General features: G+C 41.6%; 1 protein-coding gene across 1 annotated transcript; it reads left to right on the top strand.

The window, feature by feature from the left end:
* The first annotated feature begins 857 nt into the window (after window positions 1-857).
* Window positions 858-17,274, top strand: LOC147343918 (ankyrin repeat domain-containing protein 26-like). Its single transcript, XM_086377872.1, has 3 exons — window positions 858-968; window positions 2,183-2,434; window positions 15,213-17,274. Exons 1-3 carry the CDS (start codon window positions 858-860, stop codon window positions 15,336-15,338), a joined length of 489 nt encoding a protein of 162 aa, XP_086233998.1. The 3' UTR covers window positions 15,339-17,274.
* The last annotated feature ends 10,225 nt before the right edge of the window (window positions 17,275-27,499 follow it).

Raw genomic sequence — 27,499 nt, 5'->3', positions numbered from 1 at the left:
TGAAACGAATGCAAAAAAAAAAAAAATGTAAAAAACTAGAGAAGAAGAAAAAGAAGTTGGAGCAAGAAGTAGTGAACCTCAGAAGTCATATAGAAATGAATATGATAGAACACAGTCAAGTAGAGCAATATCAACAGGAGACTGAATAAAGAGCGAGACAGGATATAGTAGAGAAATAAAAAGAAGTCAACCTATTTTTGCAGGTTAATTTGTTCATCTGTCATATGCTTGAATTCACTTTCACTGTACAGTACATTTTGGATCTATACAGCTTAGGTGTTTCCTCTACCTCCCTTAGAGCAGTTAGTTTTGTAGATTTCTGGAAGGAAGGGAGGCACTTGTTTTCCCTTTGAATATTTCAGTTTCCATCACAGTTATCACTAAATTGATCTTTCAGAATTATTCTCACTAGAGAATCCTTTTACTTATAAGACCAATTGGTAAAAAACAAGATCATTAGGAAGAAAAGAAAATATTATAGTTTAAAACTGGTACCATTCTCTTGAATTATTCTTAAGTCGTCTTGTTCAATTTTTAAAATTTTAAGTTGATCCTCTTATTCTTTGAATTATCAGATTATATATGTACTACTACAACAGTGATTCCCCTTTAATTTTATAATTCAGATTTAATTCACTTCACATTAATGATAATTGTTTTAAACTTCTGCTTTTTTTTTTTTTTTCACCTTTGAAGTCGCTCTCTGAATCACTGACTCAAAACTAAAGGGAACAAGTATAATTTTCCAGGTTAATGATTATTTTAAAAATGTTATCTTTTTCAATTTGCCTTAGACACAAGCTGAATTTCAACAGATTGAACTCAGAATTAAAGACTTGGAATCTGAACTCTCCAAAATGAAAAGTTTGCAGGAAGATTCTAATAAAGCAGAGTTGGAAAAATATAAGCAACTCAACCAAGTAGAATGTGAAGTTAGAAAGTCATTGGAAGATAAACTAGACAAGAAAGTCAAAACACAAAATCACAGAAACTAAATTTAGTTCATTAATTTGTCTCTAAAGCCTAATTTTTATAGAGTGGGGTACATGAGATTCATAGGAAGTGAAAGCTAACTAATGGTCACTGCTAAGGGGGCACCTTAAAACAAAATATTAGTACTGTATCAAGTTTTTCCACACTATGTAAAGGCATACTTATGAAATAGGGGGAAATTAACACATGGGTTAAAGGCAGGATAAATTCCAAAGTGGCTAAAAGTAATATAGTGACCTGACTGAGGGGTCTGGAGAATGGAAAGGGCAGATCCCACCTGCAGTGCCAAGTCCAGGTTTCCCCACTATCTGAAAGCAGAGCACTACTAGGAAGCCTTTCATAAGCCAAAGCAGCATAAAACAAAGAAGCAGGTACCTAAGGACACATTCTGCTAGTTGATACATAAAATGAATATGCACAAGTGAAGCACAGGTGCTCCCAGACAGGGTTTTGGGCTGTGGCAACTTGATGCTGAGATGTGGGGTGTGGCTTCTGGGACAGGAACTCAGTGGGGCCAGTCTCCCTGCTTGGGGAGCACGATGCCTCTCACTGTAAAACTGTACACTGAATACTGTTTAGAGTTTTGGCTTTTTAAATGAGACCAGAAATTGTCTTCAGATTTTTTTTTCCCCTCTATCATCAAAAACAGGTACTGACATAGGCCCTTCGTAGAAGTGTAGTAACATACAGTGAACTTTGGAAAAGCAGGGGATACTTGTAATTGATCCTGGGGCTGTTTTAGCTCTTTTCAGCCTCACCCTTTGACTTTCTCATCCTCCCTTGAGATTGTGGCTCTAAGTGATACCACAGAGCCAAAAGCTTAATTTCTCTGAGGTCATGAGTGAAACGTGTATACAAGGGTGGTGAAAGCAAATGCTTGAAAGTGGCTTTGTGGGATGGGGTGTTTCTTCATCCCTGAACTGTTTCCTGGAGGCAGGTGTGCCCCAGAGGGCAACAGGTGTCACTGGGAGGCCACCTCCCTTTCTCTTTGATGTCCTTTCTCTCCTCTCCCAACTGTGACTTGTTACTTGAGTAACCCTAGACACATGTGTACTCTTTAGAACAAGGTTACAACTATCACTTTTTACAGTAGGTCTGCTCTGTGTTTTCAGTGTTCAGTTTATTGGGAATTCCATTAACTATATGGCAACTTTAAAAATGCAGATAATTTAAGGAAACATGAGTAAAGTTGGTGTTTTCCATCTTCTTCAGGACTCATGAGAGGCTGGCAGTGATCAGCACCAAACTTGAGGTGAAGAAAGAGAAGAAAAGATCTTTACTCAGCTCTCTTAGCATGAGGCCAGTCCTGGAGCCCCCTTGTGTTGGAAATTTCAATAATCCTTTAGTGCTCAATGGAAATCTTACTCCAAGAGCAAAAGTAGGGTTTTCTACCTCAATTCCATGCCCTTCGAATAACAGCATGAAGACTTACTTGACTGAGGTTAGTTCTATTATCTTTTGTTCATTGGGTTTCAGATTTCTAATACGAATAATTCTTGTTTTTAATTCGGTGAACTTCTGAGTTGTTTATTTGACTTATGCACACTAAGTAAAATCTGTCATTAACTGTGCTAATTAAGGAGATATTTAATGATTGTTTTTTGTCCTAAATCTCTTGTTTTTAAGAGATACTTTTTAAATTTCTTGAAAAGCTGCATTGAAATTCTACTTTAGAAATGAAATCTTATTGCCTAGTAATTGAAAGTATTCTTTAAGATGTTTGACTTACTTTCTAATTGATTTCACTTTAGCAGTGGCTCATAATCATTTCCAAGCTTTGCTGCACCCACGGCAGTTTATCTACCCCTAAGCATAAATGACAATGGCAACCCACTCCAATACTCTTGCCACGAAAATCCCATGGACTGAAGAGTCTGGTATGCTGCAGTCCATGGGGTCGCAAAGAGTCAGACATGACTCAGCGACTTCCCTTTCACTTTTCACTTTCATGCATTGGAGAAGGAAATGGCAACCCACTCCAGTGTTCTTGCCTGGAGAATCCCAGGGACAGTGGAGCCTGGTGGGCTCCAGTCTATGGGGTTGCACAGAGTTGGACACGACTGAAGCAACTTAGCAGCAGCAAGCATAAGTGAATCACTGGCATCTATACACTAACCACATATGGATGTGTTTTTATTTGAAAGAGTCCTAGATAAATCCTTTTTATGAATTAAACAAACTTGTAATACTAAATCAGAAGATTAATTTCTGGTTTTAGGTTAACATTTTTTGTTATTTTCTTGTACAAGAGTATGTCTTTAATTGCTATTTTACTTATAGAATGTTGATTTAAATTTCTAAAAACTATCTTGCTGAGCAGTTGTAGAATATTTCTAAATTTGTACTCAATGAAAACATTTAAAAATTATAAATGAAGCTCACTTTATCTCTATCTTGACATCATCTGGATGAATGATATCTAAGATAGCAATGATGAGGAGTCTTGAAATTGCAACCAGTTTTCATTGTGTAAGCATTGTGGTTAAAATATCCGTTTCAGTCTGTGCACACGGGTTTATCATTTTGATAGTGTTTCTGTGGTGTTGGTGATGCAGAGACAAGTAGCCCTTGTTAAATGCAGTCTCAACCTGTTTTCTAACTTGACATCTTGCCATCATAGAAGAGCGACCTAAAGTTTCTTCAACAGTACTGCAGTTATGTTGGGTTTTATTACTTGAGAGCTGTGAAACTGGAGGACGTGCTTTAGCTATGCCGTCACAGCGGGCCTCTGAACACTTCATCCCAAGTCAGACACTTCCCCATGCAGGACTAAGGGGAGGAAGCAAATGCTTGACCCTTGTCCCAGGGGCAGGCTGCCTACTGCACACCCAAGTGCATGGCGCTGTGGGCACCTACATCTTTTCAAAGAAGAGATTTGGAACCAAGCAAGCACCTCTTAGTTCTTTGTCCCAAACTCACCCGTTAGATAAATCTCCTCTCTCCTCATAAAGGGAGTAGAAGTATAAGTCCTCCCCTTGAAACTTCAGGCTGAGGAAATGAAGTTCAACTGTAATTTATGACCAGATTTAGACTATAATGGAGATTATACTCATGCTTTTTGTATGTACCAACTAATGATGAGACCTTTGGATAGAAGTATGCTAGACAGTAAAGAGAGATCTGTTGCGTGTTTTAAGTTTTATCCTAAATAACCCAAAATGTGGATAATTCATTTGTTGACTCATTTAAAAAAAACAGGTTTTATCTGGAGGAAGCAAACATCCTTTTAAGGATGAATCTCTTCAGTTTTGGCCTGCTTGATTACAATAAAGATTTTCTCTTTCAAGTTCCCTTTCCTGTGTTTAAAAAAATGTCATGCTTTATAAATTAAATATATCCACTTCTCCAAAAGGAGTTTGATATTCATTTATTCTAATTCATGCCTTTAAAGCATATGATTTAGTTAGAAAGTTACTACATCATGCCATGCCACAAGCAGTATTGAACTATAAACAAGGTTTTACATATTCATTTTCTCTCTGTTATAGTTAAAAATCTATGTGTTTTTCTTAATCTGAGTAAGTAGCTGGCATAGGACTCAGTAAGAAGACCATTGGCTTTGATACTTCTTCTGTAGAATTCGGAAATTTGACTAAATCAATGAGTCTCATATCTTACAAAAAGTTGTTTTTTTTTTTTTTTCCCCAAACAAAACAACTTTTCTTTCAAAAAAAAAATTTTTTTTTTAGTTTATTTTTGTGTATGGTATTAGAAAGTGCTCTAGTTTCATTCTTTTACAAGTGGTTGACCAGTTTTCCCAGCACTACTTGTTAAAGAGATTGTATTTAATCCATTTTATATTCTTGCCTCCTTTGTCAAAGATAAGGTATCCATAGGTGCGTGGATTGATCTCTGGGCTTTCTATTTTGTTCAATTGATCTATATTTCTGTCTTTGTGCCAGTACCATACTGTCTTGTGGAGAAGGAAATGGCACCCCACTCCAGTACTCTTGCCTGGAAAATCCCATGGACGGAGGGCCTGGTGGGTTGTAGTCCATGGGGTTGCTAAGAGTCGGACACAACTGAGCGACTTCACTTTCACTTTTCACTTTCATGCATTGGAGAAGGAAATGGCAACCCAGTCCAGTGTTCTTGCCTGGATAATCCCAGGGACAGGGGAGCCTGGTGGGCTTCTGTCCATGGGGTCGCACAGACTCAAACATGACTGAAGCGACTTAGCAGCAGCAGCAGCAGCAGCATACTGTCTTGATGACTGTGGCTTTGTAGTAGAGCCTGAAGTCAGGCAGGTTGATTTTTCCAGTTACATTCTTCTTTCTCAAGATTGTTTTGGCAATTTGAGGTTTTTTGTATTGCCATACAAATTGTGAAATTATTTGTTCTAGCTCTGTGAAGAGTACCGTTGGTAACTTGATAGGATTGCATTGAATCTATAAATTGCTTTGGGTAGTATACTCATTTTCACTATAATGATTCTAACACCATACACAAAAATAAACTCAAAATGGATTAAAGATCTAAACGTAAGACCAGAAACTATAAAACTCCTAGAGGAGAACATAGGGCAAACACTCTCCGACATACATCACGGCAGGGTCCTCTATGACCCATCTCCCAGTATATTGGAAATAAAAGAAAAAATAAACAAATGGGACCTAATTAAACTCAAAAGCTTCTGCACAACAAAGGAAACTATAAGCAAGGTGAAAAGACAGTCTTCAGAATGGAAGAAAATAATAGCAAATGAAGCAACTGACAAACAACTAATCTCAAAAATATACAAGCAACTCCTACAGCTCAATTCCAGAAAAATAACTGACCCAATCAAAAAATGGGCCAAAGAACTAAACAGACACTTCTCCAAAGAAGACATACAGATGGCTAAGAAACACATGAAAAGATGCTCAACATTACTGATTATTAGAGGAATGAAAATCAAACCCACTATGAGGTACCATTTCTTGCCAGTCAGAATGGCTGCAATCCAAAAGTCTACAATCAATAAATGCTGGAGAAGGTGTGGAGAAAATGGAACCCTCTTACACTGTTGGTGAGAATGCAAACTAGTACAGCCACTATGGAGAACAGTGTGGAGATTCCTTAAAAACCTGGAAATAGAATTGCCTTATGACCCAGCAATCCCACTGCTGGGCATACACACTGAGGAAACCAGAAGGGAAAGAGGCACGTGTACCCCAATGTTCATCACAGCACTGTTTATAATAGCCAGGACATGGAAGCAACCTAGATGTCCATCAGCAGATGAATGGATAAGAAAGCTGTGGTACATATGCACAATGGAGTATTACTCAGCCATTAAAAAGAATACATTTGAATCTGTTCTAATGAGGTGGATGAAACTGGAGCCTATTATACAGAGTGAAGTAAGCCAGAAAGAAAACCACCAGTACAGTATACTAACACATATATATGGAATTTAGAAAAATGGTAACAATAACCCTGTATATGAGACAGCAAAAGAGACACTGATGTATATAACAGTCTTTTGGACTCTGTGGGAGAGGGAGAGGGTGGGATGATTTGGGAGAATGCATTGAAACATGTATAATATCATATATGAAATGAGTCAGCAGTCCAGGTTCGATGCACGATACTGGATGCTTGGAGCTGTTGTACTGGGACGACCCAAAGGGATGGTACGGGGAGGGAGGAGGGAGGAGGGAGGATGAGGAACACATGTATACCTGTGGCGGATTCATGTTGATATATGGCAAAACCAATACAATATTGTAAAGTTAAAAAAAATAAAATAAACAAACAAACAAAAAATTTTTCCGTGGAACCATATTATATAAAATAGAGACAAGTATAGAGCCCTTTAGCTAAAGGAATGACCAGAGACCCTGCCGCTGTGATTTCTCTGTTCTTCAACTCAGCAGTGACCCCTGTGTGACCTTCTACTTTTATGGGACATAGTTTGGAAACTAACAGTTATGAGAGAATCCTTCTCACTAAACATCTTTAGAAATAAAACTTGCTGGTACTTTGTTTTCTTGAGTATAATTTTCTTACCTTTCTGTGTTTTCATTAAATGGAAAATTTTAAAGAAAATCACAGATGTGTTCCCCTTATTAGCAGTTTGATTTCAAACTACTTCCTCCATTTGAACTCGATCCTCACCTAGAAATCAAAATAAAAGCCTTGGAAGTATATATTTAGGGCAGGAGCTTTTAAGGGAGAAGATAGTAATCTTGTGGGTCATTTCTAGGACTATGCATGATTCCCTAGTTCTCTGAAATTGTGTGTTCTCGATAGGCTGGTATTTTTTGTACATTTTATCAGATTAAATAGCATTCCATATATATGTTCTCTGTTATCTAAAAGGAGAATAAGTGGGAATTCATTTTCTTTTATTTATGTGATTATTTTTCTACTTAAGTAATCTTCAAGTTATGTCTAGTCTCTAAAAGTATTTTTAAATGTCATATTTAGTCAGTTCTGTGGCATTCCTATGACAATATATCTTGCTTAAATTAAACATAAATAATATTTGACTTATTTCAGATGCAGCAGGAATTGGCCAGGAGTATAACGAGAACTAACAAAAGTTATGTTGCCAAAACTTATGAATTAAATTTAGACATTGATTTCTGAAATACACCTAAAACAGTAAATGGCATCTTTTGCCATTGTTTGGATAACAGATGCTATGTTAAATGATTTTTCTAATACATAGCTAATGAAAAATGTGAACACATGAGCAGTCATAGTAAAAAATCTCCTTCTTTCTCATTTATTCATCATGTTCCATAGCCTTAACAAAAATCTTAAAAGGTCTATGTAGTTCTTGTTTTTTTTTAATTTTTGTTTTTAAAATATTTATTTATTTTAATTGGAGGCTAATTACTTTACAGTATTGTGGTGGCTTTTGCCATACATCGACATGAATCAGCCATGCGTGTTCATGTGTCTGCCCGTCCTGTATCTCACCCCTTACCCCCACCTCCAAAGGGCTCTTGAGGGTCTTCTCTAGCACCACAATTTGAAAGCATCCTTCCACTTTGAGGAACCTCAGTCTTTGCTCTGACAGCTGTTAACTGATGATGCCCCTGGACATTATGGAGGGTAATCAGTTGTATTCAAAGTTACTGATTTATATACTAATCACATCTAAAATATACCTTCACAGAAACATCTAAACTGGTGTTTGACCGAACAGCTGGGATCATATTCTAGCCAAGTCGACAGATTAATTAGCCATCACACTGGGCAGATAATTAAAAGGACAATATTGAAATCGCCTAGTATTTCTCCAGTTCTAGGCTAGGTTTTATGGAGAACCTATACCACAATCTATTTATTCCTTCCTGTCCTCCTGCAGGAGTTATTTATTGATTTTGTTACCCAACCAGACTTGGGTCCACTTGCCCAATACACAGTCAAACCAATCTCCTGACACCAGGTTGTGATGAAGGAAACTGGTGTTTCCTGCAAGGTGCCCAGTGTGGGGCCAGGTAAAGATAACAGAGGATTCCTTCTCAAAAGACCCAAAGTCTCTGATGGCTTCCAGGGAAGGGTTTTATTGTCAGTGGTGTTTTTTTGTTTGTTTGTTTGTTTTGTTTTAATATTAGTCATTTATTGTTAAGCAAGGGAAGCTTCAAAATACTACAAACATATTTCCAGTATGGAGAAATAGCTAGATATAGACATACATAAACACACACACAGGAGTAGATATAGAGATAGCAGTATAGAAATATATGTCCCCAAGTTTTGTATTAAACAGGAGGACATATATTTGTATTAAACAAGGAGGAAAGGCTAGTTAATGAGAGAATTAACACAATTTTAAACATTTCCCAATAGTTAGAATACTTGGGAAAAAATGAATGCACCTTTTGGCAAACTAGAATAAAGAAAAATATGTGGCTTAGGTTTCCTAAAGATGAAAGCAATTTTTAAAAAATACTTATTTTATATTGGAGTATAGCCAACGAACAATGTGGTGATAGTTTCAGGAGCATAGTGAGTGACTTCGCCACACACATACATGTATCCATTCTCTCCCGAATTCAGGGAAGGGTTTTTGATGTCAGAGTTAGGGGTGAGAGTGTGAGGTGCCTGATAGCTGGTGTACATCCTTCTGGACTGGTTGGTGGTGAGGTAACTGAGTGACTTTAGGAGTCAGTATTATCAACCATCAGGTTTCAACTGGTCTGGGGTGTACATAGGTTTAGTCAACATGCAGTTAACTTCTTCCAGCTGGTAGGCATTTCAGTATGTGCAGAATTCAAGAATATGGTTCATAATGTTATCTACAGCACTTAAGGAGGAATTCAAGGTCCTTGACTTTGAAGTTTTACCTATCTGTTATTTTGTCTTGCTCAACTGTTTTTGTTTCAGCATTTTCTCACTTCTCTGATTACATTTGCTCTTTGGTCAAAGCCTCAGAGGCTAAAGCTTTTCTGTAAACAAGAGGCAGGTTCTGTGGACAGGTCCTACTCCGTTTCCATTGGTTTTTCTTTTTAGTGTGTCCTCCTTTATTTTTAATAGATTTAAGAGGTGGAGAGAGGGTTCAAAGGAGTTTTTCATTCATAACCCACCTAGGCTGGAACATCTAGAAAAATCTCTCTTCTTAAAATAATCTGTGTGTCATAGTCCTCCACCTCATATATTAAATACGCATCATGTGCTTCAAAAGCCACACACCCAAAACCAACCAATTCCAGAGTCCTATCTCTGTGCTGGATGTTAGAGATGGAAAAAAAACAAACAAAATGTGGCTTCTTCTCTTACATTGGTTGTTATTGGTTGCCACTGGGCCCCTCAACGCTCATGAGTCTTTGGACTGAAAAAAGGTACTTTATGAAACTGCAAAGAAAATGGAAGGAAGTCATAGGAAAGACCCCTTAGCTTCTGAGATATTTATTGAGAGTTGGAGAGATCTCTTCTGAAGGGCTATAAAGCCTTGTCCCAGCAGGAAATAATTGTTAAAAATTTTTTATTGGAGTGTATATGACTTACAGTGTTGTGCTAATTTCAGGTGTACAGCAAAGTGAATCAGTTTTATATATATATATATATATATATATATATATATATATATATATATAATCAGTATATATATGTATATGTGTATATATATATATAAATATAAATATATATATATATATATATATATATATATATATATATAACCACCTTCTTTTCAGATTATTTTCCCATATGGGTTATTGAGTAAATTCCCTGTAATATATTGGTGGTCATTATTAGTTATCTATTTCTATTTTATGCATAGTAGTGTGTGTGTGTGTGTGTGTGTATATATATATATATATATATATATATATATATATATATATTCCAATCTCCTAATTTATCCCTCCCCCCATGTTTCCCTTTTGGTAACTGTAAGTTTGATTTTCAGACCTGGGAGTTGGTTCCTATTTTGTAAATAAACTTATTTTTATTAGATTCCACTGTTAAGTGATACCATATGGTATTTGTTTTTCTCTCTCTGAGTTACTTCATGTAGTATGAAAATTTCTAGGTCCATCCATGTTGCTGCAAATGGCATTATTTCATTCTTTTTATTGCTGAGTATTACTCCATTTGTTCAAGCTGGTTTTAGAAAAGGTAGAGGAACCAGAGATCAAATTTCCAACATCTGCTGGATCATTGAAAGCAAGAGAGTTCCAGAAAAACATCTATTTCTGCTTCATTGACTATGCCAAAGCTTTTGACTGTGTGGATCACAATAAACTGTGGAAAATTCTGAAAGAGATGGGAATACCAGACCACCTGACCTGCCTCTTGAAAAATTTGTATGCAGGTCAGGAAGCAACATTTAGAACTGGACATGGAACAAGAGACTGGTTCCAAATAGGAAAAAGGAGTACATCAAGGCTGTATATTGTTACCCTGCTTATTTAACTTCTATGCAGAGTACATCATGAGAAACGCTGGGCTGGAAGAAGGACAAGCTGGAATCAAGATTGCCAGGAGAAATATCAATAATCTCAGATATGCAGATGACACTATCCTTATGACAGAAAGTGAAGAGGAACTAAAAAGCCTCTTGATGAAAGTGAAAGAGGAGAGTGAAAAAGTTGGCTTAAAGCTCAACATTCAGAAAATGAAGATCATGGCAACTGGTCCCATCACTTCATGGGAAATAGATGGGGAAACAGTGGAAACAGTGTCAGACTTTATTTTTGGGGGCTCCAAAATCAATGCAAATGGTGACTTCAGCCATGAAATTAAAAGACTCTTACTCCTTGGTAGGAAAGTTATGACCAACCTAGATAGCATATTCAAAAGCAGAGACATTACTTTGCCAACAAAGGTCCATCTAGTCGAGGCTATGGTTTTTCCAGTGGTCACGTATGGATGTGAGGGTTGGACTGTGAAGAAAGCTGAGCACTGAAGAATTGATGCTTTTAAACTGTGGTGTTGGAGAAGACTCTTGAGACTCCTTTGGACTGCAAGGAGATCCAACCAGTCCATTGTAAAGGGGATGAGCCCTGGGTGTTCTTTGGAAGGAATGATGCTAAAGCTGAAACTCCCATACTTTGGCCACCTCATGCGAAGAGTTGACTCATTGGAAAAGACTCTGATGCTGGGAGGGATGGGGGCAGGAGGAAAAGGGGACGACAGAGGATGAGATGGCTGGGTGGTATCACGGACTCAATGGACTTGAGTTTGAGTGAGCTCTGGGAGTTGGTGATGGACAGGGAGGCTTGGCATGCTGCGATTCATGGGGTCGCAAAGAGTCGGACATGACTGAGCGACTGAACTGAACTGAACTGAATACTGCATTGTGTGTATGCATGTGTGTACCACATCTTCTTTATCCATTAATCTGTTGATGGATATTTAGGTTGCTTCCATGTATTGGCTATTGTAAATATTGCTGCAATGAACATTGGGGTGCATGTATCTTTTTAAATTATGGTTTCCTCTGGATAATTGACCAGGAGTGGGATTGCTGATTCATATGGCAATTCTATATTTAGTTTTTAAAGAAACCTCCATTCTGTTCTCCACAGTGGGTGTACCTAGTTACATTCCCATGAACACTGTAGGAGGGCCCCCTTTTCTCCACACCCTATCCAGCATTTATTGTTTGCAGATTTTTTATGATGGCTATTCTGACTGGTGTGAAATGATACCCCATTGTAGTATTTCTGCACTTCTCTAATAATTAGAGATGTTGAGCATCCTTTCTTAGCATTGTTTCATGTGCTTTTTGGTCATCTGTAAGTGTTCTTTAGAGAAATGTCTATTTGGATCTTACACTCATTTTTTGAGTGGGTTTTTTTTTTTTTTTATATTGAGCTCTTTGAGCTGTTTGAAAGTTTTGGAGATTAATCTGTCAGTTGCCTCATTTGCAAATATTGTCCCCCATTCTGTGGGTTTTCTACTGTCTTGTTTATGATATCTTGTGCTGTGCAAAGGCTTTTAAGTGTAATTAGGTCCCATTTGCTTACTTTTGATTTTAGTTTCATTACTCTAAGGGGTGGGTTAAAAAAGATACATTGCTGTGATTTGTGGCAGAGTGTTGTGCCTGTGTTCTCCTCTAAAAGTTTTATAATGTCTGTCCTTATGTTTAGGTCTTGAATCCATTTTGAGTTTATTTTTGTGGATGGTGTTAGGGAGTGTTCTGATTTCATTCTTATACATGTAGCTGTCCAGTTTTCTCAGCACTGCTTATTGAGGAGGCTGCCTTTTCTCCATTGTACAGTCTTGCCTCCTTTGTCCTAGATTAATTGACCACAGGTGCGTGGGTTTCTCTCTGGACTTCCTACCCTGTCCCATTGATCTATGCAATATATTTCATTTTTTTGTGCCAGTACCAATGTTTTGATTACTGTAGCTTGTAGTGTAGTCTGAAGTCAGGGAGCCTGATCCTGTCAGCTCCTGCTCTTCTTTCTCAAGATTGTTTTGGCTCTTCAGGGTGTTTTGTATTTCGATACACACTGTAAAATTTTTTGTTCTAGTTCTATGAGAAACACCATTTGTAATTTGATACAAATTACATCAAATCTGTAGATTTCTTTGGTTAGTAAAATTATTTTAACAGCAGGAAATGGTTTATTCAGAGGGGTTCTAGGTATGTGGTGACCACCTTGAATTAAATCAGATTCAATCAAATTCATTAAATCAGATCTGATTTTCCAAGCCTTTGGCTCCTTGTGTCCTGAAGAAGGCACCAAATGACTGGCCAGGGCTCTGATGCTTTGGAAAACATGAAATGTAATTTTAAAAGGCCAGCATCTTAAAGTGTTCAGTGGTCTGTCTGCAACCCTTCCTTTTTCTTCATTTTAGTGTAATGTGGGTCAAAAGGAGAAGCAGACAGGAAAATAGTCGTCTCTCCTGGAGTGTGGTGATATTGTGGAATATGAAAATGTGAGTCAACCACAGAGACAGCCAAGTCAAACAGCACCTAAACACAGAGCTTGTATGGGAACTTGTGTGTGTGTGTGTGTGTGTGTGTGTACTTGTGCTTCTGAGAAAGATTAAACAGTAAAGAATGGAAGTGATGAAACATATTCCAAAAAAAAAAAAAAGTAAAGAGAAAACATTGTAGAAAAACCTATAAAAAGAATTTAAAAAGTGGGTCACAAAAGAGAGAGAAAGGAAAGCTCAAGGGGGCATGAGACCGGGGAATGTGGATAAAAGTACTGACAAGGGAGCTCCAGGAGGCAAGATCCTAGTCCTCTCTTTCTTGAAGTTCTAATAATAGTTGAATTTTAAATGACTGTCATACAAGTAGAGGACAAGAAAAAACACACCAAGTCATCTGGAACCAATTCAGTGGAAATTTTTATTTCAAGGACTCTTCATAATTTCTCTATGTTATATTTTACATATATCTTACATATTATATTTTACATATAATTTACATATATATGTATATATATTATATATATATAAATATAATATATTTTACATATATTTACACACACACACACACACACACACACATATATATATATATATATATATATATATATATAATATGAATGACAATGTCAGGTGGTAAGTTTTGAATTTTCAGTGATATCAAAAAGAGTGTGGCAGGAATTTAGGAGGAAGTTGCATGTAAGTGAGCAAGTGTGGTCGGGAGAGAAGACTAGGTCGGGAGAGCTGGGACATGGCCTGGGCCCTGATTGATGGCAATGAACAGGATATTTGAGATGAATGAACAGAATTCATTTCCTAGAATAGTTGTTAAGCAAGGATGTTATGAACATCCATAAACCTACAGTACAGATGGCAGAGTGGCAAAGGGATTAAAAGAATAATCTTGTTAACAACCTTCAGTTATAAAGGATGAGAAGCCAGAATTTCCTAATTTAGCAACATCATCTCCTTGGGTTTTCAGTGTTCTCTCATCAATTGTACCATATTTTAAAAAAAAATCAATAAGTTGGTAAATGTTAGGAAAGCTTGACATGACATATTTATTGTATGCTTTTCACAGATCCATATTTATGTCATCCAGCTGCTTTAGAGAGTTAAAATTATGATCATAAGACACATGAAGGGCATAGACAATGAGCATATTAAGAGGAAGATCAGGACGATTTGAAACCAAAGGAGGAATATAAAAGTTGCTGCTGCTGCTGCTATGTCATTTCAGTCGTGTCAGACTCTGTGTGACCCCATACTTCTTGTAGAATAAAGAAAGCTGTATTCTTTAAGACTTATGCTTAGACATATTATTATTTGCGGTCATATTTTGTCTATCTCATTACATGGAAGAAATTTTAATCTCAGTACTTTGTTTTCCTCACCGAGCTCTTCTTACCAGCCCTCCTACAAAGCATTAAAAAGAGAATATTTAAGCCAAATTTGTCCAGGAGGTTTCACTGAGCATGTAGAGTATCCTGCTCACAGACATGCTGTGTGGTGTTTATTCCCTGGCACTTTCCTGCAGGTTTCTCTGAACCTTAACATCTAGAACCCATGACCTGAAGTGCTGAGAGCTCTCCCCCTTCACCTGTAGGCAAACCGTTTGATTTCTGCTCCCCTTGTCTTCCCATAAAAGGGAGTTTGGGAGGATGATTTCCCAGGAAGTTTCTAATGGTTTTAACATCAAAAGCTAGTTGTGATGCCTTATCTCCTTTCTTCCAGCTGTTTTGAGTTCTGTTCTTGGTTTGCAGAGGCTTATAAAAATGCATTTGTTATTTTTCAGCTTCACAGGTGAGGGCAGACCAATCGAGTTCCATTTGAGGCTGGACTAGTCACCCATGTGGTTGGCCTCTGGTTCTCATCAGCTGTCTTGTTCTGTGTAGAGTGAAGACAGTGTGCGGAGTGAAAGTACAGTCAGAACGCTTCACGGTTCCTGTGTTCCTAGAACAGAGATGCTCCACTCTTCAACCTTGTTCCCATCAGGTATGATAGATTTGTTTGAGTTCTGAGCTGCTGTCAGAGTGGAGAGTCTGATTGGATCTCCATACTAACCAAAATGTTCAGCACTGGTGCACCTCACATTGACTGATTTCTAACTTGAAGTCCTGGGGTCTTCCTGGAGGAAAGGATAGCAGGGACTTGTTCTTGTGTATTGTCAGTGGTGGTGTCTTAGATCAAATGCCTGCGAAGTTCCAAAATGTGACCCAAGTCAGGTGGCCCAGCCCTCTTTCCCATGTAGTGAACAGCGTCAGGGACGTCTCTCCCCAGCGGGTACTTGAACTGTGTATTCTCATCTTCATCATGGTAATGTAGTGAACTCTTCATGCTTGGCAATGAAAAGATGGACAGTTCAAACGAGATGATTATAATCCACGTGGCTCTGGATGTAATAAAGACAGTCATATGATGAGACACAGTCTATTTCTCACACACACATTCCTCTCATATATGTTTGCTTTTAATTGTATTCTGCATCTAATTATACTCCTCTCCTGACTTGGCCCACACCATCATGGACTATGGGGTGCAAAAAGACAGCTACAGAGGCACCAAAATGACCCTCCACTGGTGGTTATTTGAAATCTGATCATAAGGCTTCAAGTTCATGGCTGCAGTGGGTGCTGCCCCTACATCAGTAGCACAGAAACCTTCCTGCTGTACTAGAACGTCCATGTAAAAATGGGTAACATCAGTAGGAAGACTGGGGCAGAGGGTAACACTGCCCTGGCAGGTTAACAGCCCTTGGAAACCAACCAATCTCAAGTCCCTGGAAAGTAGAGAGGCCTATAGCTGTCACGAACAGGTCAGACCACATAGATCTCATAGGAGACTCAGTCTGGCCCTATGGGGATCAGAGCAGATGATTTAAAGTCTCTTTCTATATAACTGTGTGTTCTTTGGGAGAAAAGATTGGGGTGGGGGAGCAAATTGATTTCAAAAAAATCTACACTAAAGAAAGTTATACAGCTTTCTTTAGCCTTTAATATTCTGGTTTCATTGCAAGTCTCTAAGAGGGGGAAATAAAAGGGAGCTTTTCCCAAATGTTTTCCAACTGGGATTCTGTCTTCACTGGGGATCACTCACATTTTCAACGTGCACAAATGCCCCCATGTGCCCTTGCCCCAACCCAGTTTGGAGAATGCCAGCTGGAGTAGTCAGGGAATCTCCTGCTGTCCAGGGCTGCCAGCTTTGCTGAGACTGAGCTCCCAGGTCAGTGGGAGTCAGCTCCAAGACAGTCCAAAGTGATAGCCTTCACAAATGGACCCCCACATACTTGGTTGTATATGAATGCTGGCTAAGGTTACATCAATACGTGGATTAAAAAAAAAAAAAAAAATGAAGATCCACAGCCTGCCTGTGCACCCTTTCCAAAGGTTGCTCTGCCAAGAGCTGAGCAGCAGTGAGCAGTCCCAGGTGGGTGGAAGGTCTTGCTTTCTACAAAGTCCTCTCCATAATGGTGATACCTGCCCTCTATCCCTATGCTTGCTATGATGAGTTTCTCCAGGGCCCACAGATCTTTTGAGTGCCAGACAAAATAGTGTTTTTTGAGAAAGTGAAAGTCTGTTGATTTAGTATTAAATAATTTTGCAACTCAGATGATTTCTAATACTTTGCTTTCATGAAATTTGAAGGAAGACCGAGTTGAGCTCTGTCAAAAGTTAGATCATTAAAAATCATTTTGATGATAGATCACCCTATCAGAGGGAGCTCGGTAATGGACATTACTATGATAAAGTTCCTTTCGTTTTCATGAAAAATGTTTCATAGTGTGTATAACAACTGTAACAACAGTAATTGTAAAATGAGATTAATGTTGGTGAACATTGCCATCTATTTTAGGAAATAGATGCATCTTAATTTAGTAAGTCTGATGAAAACTGGTTTTCCCAATAAAATTTTACTTTTTATGTTTAACATTAATAAAATCCTGTGTGATAAATCACATATTAATAGTATCTATAGTGATTATTCAGTTTAGAATTATTTCTTTAATATCTAGAGCTATTTGGCTACAGGATTAAACATTATCTTCAAATTAAAATGTACAAAATTGAATTCAAGTTATATACATATTTTGCTGCAAATAATTATGGTTGATCAATGAAAGGATTTTAGGCATAAAATGTATCACATTAACATAAAATTATGTGAAGAAAGTAGAGTGGAAATACAACTTTAAGGAGTAAATGAAATGATTTTTGCCTACTAAATATGAGCTTGTAGTTGTATATTAAAATGAATTATGGTGGACATCAAGTTGCTGTGGTATTAGATTGTCCTGGAAACAGTGAAGAAGTCATATTAGGATTTTATTTTTAAATTTTCCTATTTCTGATTCACCAGAGTTTATATCCTTTGCAACAATTTAAGTTGATAAAGAAATGGTTGAGATGTTAACTTAAACACATGTGAAGAGACATATAATGGTTGTTTTTTGTCAAATGATAGTGTTACCATGCATTTTGAAAGATGCCCAAATGAATAATCTGAAAAGACATACAGTTTAAAGAATTACTTTAAGGGGTAACCAAGCAGGAAATTGAAGGTTTCTATATCCAACAGCACATAGTGAGAATAACAAAACAGGGGTCCAGAAATGGCTCCATTTGGTCTGGTTCAGGCTCTTTCCACACTTCCTCCCACTGCCCTCCTTCTAGTCAAGGATCCAGGTCTAACAGGTCCTCAGCTCCCAACTTAATATTCCATGTTACCACTACTCTCCTCCTCCGACGTGTGGCACTCATTTCTTTCATACTCAATGACAATCATGTTGACTTGGCCGCGGGACCACCTCATGGAACTATCCGGGAAGTCATCACCCCCTAGCCCACGTTCCCTGTCTCATTCTTCTTTCAAATCCCAGGAACCCTCAGACAATAGAAAGCCCAAGTTTACGCCTAGGCCCTAAGCCCTTGTCCATCTATCATCATCTGACTTATTGCTATAAATTTATGCATTTGCAGTTTTCAAAGTGCCTCCCTCTTTATACTTCCTCTTTTCCTCTTTACCACAACCTGCTGTAATAGATGAAGGTAGAAGATGGATGGATAGATGGATGGGTGGATAGATGGATAGGTAGGTAGGTAGAAAGAAGAAACTGGGGCTCAGAGGATTTAAATGATTTGCCTGTGATGACACAGCAAGAAATGGTGGAGTTAGCATTTGGAAGCAGGTCACCTGTCTTCAGACTCTTCGCCTTATGCACGACATCATGGGCAAGTCCAAGGTCAAAGAAAACCAATTGGAATATTATGAGTCTGGGGTGGCCCATTCAAAAACTTACTGATCATATAACCCTGGAGAGTGTGGTGGGTGTTAGCACATGGTCCTTGTCTGATGGCTATGGTCTGTGGTCTTCACACTTCATCCAGGTTCTCTGTCAGACATTTGGAAAGGACTTACAGTGAGGTGAAATGAACATGTAAGTGTACTTCCACATACTGTTGGACAAGATTACTTAACTCACAACAGGACATGATTGTGTGGAGCTTAGAGAGCTGAGTATAAACAAGCATTCACATAAAAATGTGCAAGTTTTGCTGCAAGTGGTGTTTTAGTCTGGATAGTTGTACCAGAAATAAAACTTGGTTGGATGTCAAAACACCAGTCATCTAACTTTAGTTTTATTTTTAATTAAAGACACTGACTTTTAGAAACCAAGAGAAATACTAAACCTGTTTCAACTTACCTCAAAGTGCCCAAATTTATCATTATTTCTGGCTAAGCTGACTTCACCCATGCTTTTGTGTCATTTTTTGGAAAACTTTTGAGGATATCTTTTTTTGTTGTTGTTTTTTTAAGTGCATTCAGACATACAGTTTTTTAAAAAAAAAACAATTACTCCTACTTTGGAGCTTTATGTTTAATTCTCCCATGTGAGGTATTTCATTTAAGACAGCCCTTAAGAACCTTGTAAAGTTAGTTAGAATTTAGGGTCACAAAAATTCAGACACAACTTAGGGACTAAACAACAATTGAACAACAGAGTGATTGATTCCTTAGGACTTAAAAGAGTCCATCTGTAAGTCAGATACACAGTGAATAATTTTAGTTCACTTAGCACACACAGGACAAAAATTACTAAAGAAAGGACTGTGGCATTATAAACAACCAAAGACTGTGCTCCAAGACTACCTGGAATTTCAAGTGAGCACATGGCCAGTTCAGCAACCTGGATTTATTCTACCTGTCGTCGTGGATTGGCTCCAGCTGTTTCTTTCTGCTGCTGCTGCTGCTGCTAAGTCACTTCAGTCATGTCCGACTCTGTGAGACCCCATAGATGGCAGCCCACCAGGCTCCCCCATCCCTGTAATTCTCCAGGCAAGAATACTGGAGTGGGTTGCCATTTCCCTCTCCAATGCATGAAAGTGAAAAATGAAAGTGTAGTCGTTCAGTTGTGTCTGACTCCTAGAGACCACATGTACTTCAGCCTACCAGGCTCCTCCATCCATGGGATTTTCCAGGCAAGAGTACTGGAGTGGGGTACCATTTCCTTCTCTGGATTCCTTCTGAGCATTGCTCAACTTGCTGAGTAGTCAGGCTCACTGTCCATAACCAACATGCATAGATTGTACAGCAGGGAAGGATGAAAGAGACCAGTGTAAATGACCTCCCCTGGCATTTGGGGCAGGAAAATCTATTTCTGTGAAACTTGCTGTACAGGAGAAACAGCATCCAGACACCTGGTGTCTACATATCAATAATGCTTCTGCTACTATTATGATGAATAAAAGTCACCTCTCCCAGAGTTTCAAATACCGAGGATCATTTTATTTTCAGCTGCCAGTGCTGCATGCAGAGAGGACACAGGGCTCCAGGGAGGTGGAGGGGTATGCCTGAGATCATAATGCAAGTTATTAATGGTAAGTCAGAATTTTTTCTGATATCTCTCAGCTCTACACACCCACCTACTACTATCCATCTGTGAATTTGAAACCAATTTACACATGAATTTACTACACATGGCAAGTGTTTGTGAAGTGTTGTGATGTCCTGTGCAAAAGATACTTGTTGCTAAGCTTTGTCCAACTCTCTGCGACCCCATGGACTGTAGACCACTAGGTTCCTCTGCCCATGTGAATTTCCAGGCAACAATACTGGAATAGTGGCTTGCCATTACCTCCTCTAGGGCATCATCCCAAGCTCTCCTGCATCTCCTGCATTGGAAGGCAGATTCTTTACCACTCTGCCACATGAAAAGGCTTCAAAGATGCTAATGGTATTTAATTAGTATGATTTGATATCTGTTTATAGTGTAAGGCAGTAGCAAGAGGAGTATAAGCTAAAGAAGAAACATTTAAGTTGGAATCCATTCTGAAAATACTTGGAAAAAAAAAAAAAAAAAAGATCAGGGATGGATAGAACACAACGGTGCCCAGACTGACAGCTTTGAGAGGAATGGGATATTCCAGTGTGGAGTAGTCTGGAATAGTCTCCATATGCCCCAGTGCCAAGCAACAAGCCTGACTCAAAGCTGACAGCCAGCCAGCGTGTGTTCATCCAGACTGCATGTTTGCATTTGAGCTGCTGAGCACGCACTGATCATGTGGCCATCATGCACTGATCATGTGACTCAGCAGGCAATAATTAAAGAGCTCAGCAGGCACGAATCACGCAATCAGCAGGCAATAATCATGGAGCTCAGCTGGGACGAATCACGCAGCTCAGCTAGCAATTATGAAGCAGTTGAACTGGCAGGAATCACGAAGTTCAGCTGGCTATTATCAAGTAGATGAGCAGGCAGGAATCACGCACCTCAGCTGGCAATGATCAAGCAGCTGAGCAGGCAGGAATCAAGCAGCTCAGTTGGCAATTATCAAGCAGATGAGCAGGCACTAATCCCGTAACTCAGCAGGCCCTGATCACATGACTGAGCACACACTGATCACGTGGTTGATCATGCACTGATGACGTGACTGAGCATGCACTTATCACGTAGCTATCATGCAGTGATCATGTGACTGAGAGGCGCTGATCATGTGACTGATCATTCCCTGATCACGTGGCTATCATGCACTGATCATGTGCCTCAGCAGGCAATAATCAAAGAGCTTAGCAGGCACGAATCACTCAATCAGCAGGCAATAATCATGGAGCTCAGCTGGGACGAATCACACAGCTGAGCTGGCAATTATCAAGCAGCTGAGCAGGCTGGAATCACGCAGCTCAGCTGGCAATTATTAAGCAGCGGAGCAGGCAGGAATCACGAAGTTCAGCTGGAAGTTATCAAGCAGTTGAGCTGGCGCTAATCCCGTAACTCAGCAGACCCTGATCACGTGACTCAGCACGCACTGATCAGGTGGCTGAGTACGCACTGATCACGTGGCTGATCATGCACAGATCACGTGACTGAGCATGCACCGATCACGTGGCTGATCATGCACTGATCACGTGACTGAGCACGCAGTCATCACGTGTTTATCATGCAGTGATCACCTGACTGAGAGGCACTGATCACGTGACTGATCAGGCACTTATCAGGTGACTGAGCACGCACTGATCACGTGGCTGATCATGGACTGATCACGTGACTGAGCATGCACTGGTCACCTGGCTGATCATGCACTCATCACGTTACTGAGCATGCACTGATCACGTGGCTATCATGCAGTGATCACGTGACTGAGAGGCGCTGATCATGTTACTGATCATGGGCTGATCACGTGGCCATCATGCACTGATCATGTGCCTCAGCAGGCATTAATCATACAGCTGAGCAGGCATGGTTCACGCAATCGGCAGGCAACAATCATGGAGCTCAGCTGAGACGAATCACGCAGCTCAGCTGGCAATTATCAAGCAGCTGAGCTGTCAGGAATCAGGCAGCTCAGCTGGCAGTAATCAAGCAGATGAGCAGGCAGGAATCATGCAGCTCAGCTGGCAATTATCAAGGAGATAAGCAGGCACTAATCTCATAACTGAGCAGGCCCTGATCACGTGACTGAGCATGCACTGATCATGTGGCTATCATGCAGTGATCACGTGACTGAGAGGCACAGATCATGTGACTGATCATGTCCTGATCACGTGGCCATCATGCACTGATCACGTTATTGAGAGACGCAGATCATGTGGTTGATCATGCACTGATCACATGACTACGCATGCACTGATCACGTGTTTATCACTGCATGCGCAGTCAGGTGGTCAGTTCCTGATCAGCCACGTGATCAGTGCGTGCACAGTCCCATGATGAGCGCCTGTCAGTCACTGATCACTGCCTGATAAACACGGGATCAGTGCCCGATCAGCCACGTCATCAGTGCATGCGCAGTCACGTGATCAGTGCATGATAGCCACGTGGTCAGTGCGTGCACAGTCCCATGATCAGCGCCTGTCAGTCACTGACCATTGCCTGAGAAACACGTGATCAGTGCCTGATGAGCCATGTGATCAGTGCCTGATCAGCCACGTCATCAGTTCATGCGCAGTCACGTGATCTGGACTTGTTCAGCCACGTGATCAGTGCCTGCAGAGTCAGGTGATCAGGGCCTGCTGAGCTGCGTGAGTCCTGCCGGCTCATCTGCATGACAAATGCCAGCTGAGCTGCGTGATTCCTGTCGGCTCATCTGCTTGACAATTGCCAGCTGAGCTGCGTGATTCCTGCCTGGTCACCTGCTTGATTATTGCCAGTTCAGCAGCATGATTCCTCACTGCTGAGCTCCTGCCTGCTGATTTCGTGGTTCGTGTCTGCTCAGCTCTTTGAGTATTGCCTCCTGAGGTCCCTGTTCGGGCACCACCTGCCGGGGACCAGCCCCAGCTGATCCAGGGTATTCGAAGGAGAGATGGCCTAGGCGACTATTTATATGCTAATCAGAGATGTCAAGAATAATAGTATGAGGAGAGCTCAGTAGGAAAATTCGGTGGAGAAAAGAGACTGAATAGCTTGGTTTACGCAGGAGACCAATCAAACTTCAAGACAAGAAGTTTGCACCACTTATGTAGGCCGCAGGCGCCCTCTCGAATAGCGGAAGGTGCCTCAACCTAGACACCTTCTCGAGTGGGTCTTAGCAGCCCAGGCATAATTAGGAAGTGTGGTGGGTTCCGCGCTCCAGATGGAGACTCAGCTGGAAGTTCAAGGGAAGAATGACAAGGAACTTTATGAATTGGAGCTGTAAGTTAAGTCTTTGACAGAGAGAGCGAGACGGCGGTGGGGGACAGCCCCCACTGAAATCAGAGGTGAGAGCACAAAGCAATACAGAAGGCAGACTCTGGTTGTTATGGGGGGGAGATGCTCGAGAATATCCGGGTGGACTCCTGAGGCTCGATCCCGCATTTGCCTATGCCGAGCCTCCTTCCTCATGACCTTTGTCCAGAGTGGAATGCCGCACCGGCTCCCGGCACATGATCAGTGCATGCTCAGTCAGGATATCAGTGCATGATCAGCCACTTGATCACTGACGGCACAGTCACGTGATCAGCGCCTCTCAGTCACGTGATCACCGTATGATAAACACGTGAGCAGTGAACGACCATCCAAGTGATCACTGCATGCGAAGTCAGGTGGTCAGTTCCTGATCAGCCAGGTGATCAGTGCGTGCACAGTCCCAAGATCAGTGCCTGTCAGTCACTGATCACTGCCTGATAAACACGTGATCAGTGCCCAATCAGCCACGTCATCAGTGCATGTGCAGTCAGGTGATCAGTGCATGATAGCCACGTGATCAGTGCGTGCACAGTCCCAAAATCAGCGCCTGTCAGTCACTGATCATTGCCTGAGACACACGTGATCAATGCATGATGAGCCATGTGATCAGTGCCTGATCAGCCACGTCATCAGTGCATGCGCAGTCACGTGATCAGTGCATGATAGCCACGTGATCAGTGCATGAAGAGTCATGTGATCAGTGCCTGATCAGCCACGTCATCAGTGCATGCGCAGTCTCGTGATCAGTGCATGATAGCCACGTGATCAGTGCATGCTCAGTCCCATGATCAGGGCCTGTCAGTCACTGATCATTGCCTGATAAACACGTGATCAGTGCATGATCAACCACGTCATCATTGCATGGGCAGTCACGTGATCAGTGCATGAGAGACACGTGATCAGTGCATGCTCAGTCACGTGATCTGTACTTGACCAGCAACGTGATCAGTGCCTGCAGAGTCACGTGATTAGGGCCTGCGGAGCTGCATGACTCCTGCCGGCTCATCTACATGACAATTGCCAGCTGAGCTGCGTGATTCCTGTCGGCTCATCTGCTTGACAATTGCCAGCTGAGCTGCGTGATTCCTGCCTGGTCACCTGTTTGATTATGGCCAGTTGAGCAGCATGATTCGTCACTGCTGAGCTCCATGCTTATTGCCTGCTGATTGTGTGGTTCGAGTCTGCTCAGCTCTTTGAGTATGGCCTCCTGAGGTCCCTGTTCGGGTGCCACCTGCCGGGGACCAGCCCCAGCTGATCCAGGGTATTCGAAGGAGAGATGGCCTAGGCGACTATTTATATGCTAATCAGAGATGTCAAGAATAATAGTATGAGGAGAGGACAGTAGGAAAATTCGGTGGAGAAAAGAGACTGAGTAGCTTGGTTTACGCGGGAGACCAATCAAACTTCAAGACAAGAAGTTTGCACCACTTAAGTAGGCCGCAGGCGCCCTCTCGAAGAGCGGAAGGTGCCTCACCCTAGACACCTTCTCGAGTGGGTCTTGGCAGCCCAGGCATAATTACGAAGCGTGGTGGGTTCCAGGGTCCAGATGGAGACACAGCTGGAAGTTCAAGGCAAGAATGACAAGGAGCTTTATGAATTGGAGCTGTAAGTTAACTCTTTGACAGAGAGAGCAAGATGGTGGTGGGGGACAGCCCCCAGTGAAATCAGAGGTGAGAGCACAAAGCAATACAGTAGGAAGACTCTGGTTTTTTTGGTGGGGAGATGCTCGAGAATATCCGGGTGGACTCCTGAGGCTCGATCCCGCATTGGCGTATGCCGAGCCTCCTTCCTCTTGACTTTTGTCCAGAGTGGAATGCCTCCACGGCTCCCGGCACATGATCAGTGCATGCTCAGTCACGATATCAGTGCATGATCAGCCACGTGATCACTGACGGCAGAATCACGTGATCAGCGCCTCTCAGTCACGTGATCACCGTATGATAAACACGTGATCAGTGAAAGACCAGCCACGTGATCACTGCGTGCGCAGTCATGTGGTCAGTTCCTGATCAGCCACGTGATCAGTGCGTGCACAGTCCCATGAACAGCGAATGTGAGTCACTGATCACTGCCTGATAAACACGTGATCAGTGCATGATCAGCCACGTCATCAGTGCATGCGCAGTCATGTGATCAGTGCATGATAGCCACGTGATCAGTGCATGCTCAGTCACGTGATGTAGACTTGATCAGCCACGTGATCAGTTCCAGCACAATCACGTGATCAGGGCCTGCTTAGCTGCGGTATTCTTGCCGGCTCTTCTGCATGACAATTGCCAGCTCAGCTGCGTGATTTGTCCCTGGTCACCTGCTTGAATATTGCCAGTTGAGCAGCATGATTCGTCACTGCTGAGCTCCATGCTTACTGCCTCCTGATTGCGTGGTTCGTGTCTGCTCAGCTCTTTGAGTATTGCCTCCTGAGGTCCCTGTTCGGGCGCCACCTGCCGGGGACCAGCCCCAGCTGATCCAGGGTATTCCAAGGAGAGATGGCCTAGAAGACTATTTATGTGCTCATCAGAGATATCAAGAATAATAGTATGAGGATAGCTCAGTAGGAAAATTCGGTGGAGAAAAGAGACTGAGTAGCTTGGTTTAGGCGGGAGACCACTAAAACTTCAAGACAAGAAGTTTGCACCACTTACGTAGGCCGCAGGCGCCCTCTCGAAGAGCGGAAGGTGCCTCACCCTAGACACCTTCTCGAGTGGGTCTTAGCAGCCCAGGCATAATTAGGAAGCGTGGTGGGTTCCCCGTTCCAGATGGTGACTCAGCTGGAAGTTAAAGGGAAGAATGACAAGGAACTTTATGAATTGGAGCTGTAAGTTAAGTCTTTGACAGAGAGAGCGAGATGGTGGTGGAGGACAGCCCCCAGTGAAATCAGAGGTGAGAGCACAAAGCAATACAGTAGGCAGACTCTGATTTTTTTGGGGGGGAGATGCTCGAGAATATCCGGGTGGACTCCTGAGGCTCGATCCCGCATTTGCGTATGCCGAGCCTCCTTCCTCATGACCTTTGTCCAGAGTGGAATGCCTCCCCGGCTCCCGGCACATGATCAGTGCATGCTCAGTCACGATATCAGTGCATGATCAGCCACGTGATCACTGACGGCACAGTCACGTGATCAGCGCCTCTCAGTCACGTGATCACCGTATGATAAACACGTGATCTGTGAAGGACCAGCCACGTGATCACTGCATGCGCAGTCAGGTGGTCAGTTCCTGATCAGCCACGTGATCAGTGCGTGCACAGTCCCATGATCAGCGACTGTCAGTAACTGTTCACTGCCTGATAAACACGTGATCAGGGCCCGATCAGTCACGTCATCAGTGCATGCGCAGTCATGTGATCAGTGCATAATAGCCTCGTGATCAGTGTGTGCACAGTCCGAGGATCAGCGCCAGTCAGTCACTGATCATTGCCTGATGAACACGTGTTCAGTGCCTGATGAGAAATGTGTTCACTGCCTGATCAGCCAAGTCATCAGTGCAGCGCAGTCACGGGATCAGTGCATGATAGCCACGTGATCAGTGCATGCTCAGTCACGTGATCTGGACTTGATCAGCCACGTGATCAGTGCCTGCAGAGTCACGTGATCAGGGCCTGCTGAGCTGCGTGATTCTTGCTGGCTCATCTGCATGACATTTGCCAGCTGAGCTGCGTGATTTCTGTCGGCTCATCTGCTTGACAATTGCCAGCTGAGCTCCGTGATTCCAGCCTGGTCACCTGCTTGATTATTGCCAGTTGAGCAGCATGATTCGTCACTGCTGAGCTCCATGCTTATTGCCTGCTGATTGCGTGGTTCGTGTCTGCTCAGCTCTGTGAGTATTGCCTCCTGAGGTCCCTGTTCGGGTGCCACCTGCCGGGGACCAGCCCCAGCTGATCCAGGGTATTCGAAGGAGAGATGGCCTAGGCGACTATTTATATGCTAATCAGAGGTGTCAAGAATAATAGTATGAGGAGAGCTCAGTAGTAAAATTCGGTGGAGAAAAGAGACTGAGTAGCTTGGTTTACGCGGGAGACCACTAA

This window comes from Bos grunniens, chromosome 26, assembly GCF_055505025.1.
Source record: "Bos grunniens cultivar Pamir isolate PY7600 chromosome 26, Bosgru_T2T1.0, whole genome shotgun sequence".
NCBI lineage: Eukaryota > Metazoa > Chordata > Mammalia > Artiodactyla > Bovidae > Bos > Bos grunniens.
Note: the sequence above shows the minus strand (reverse complement) of the source record. Positions and strands in the feature narration are given on the sequence as shown.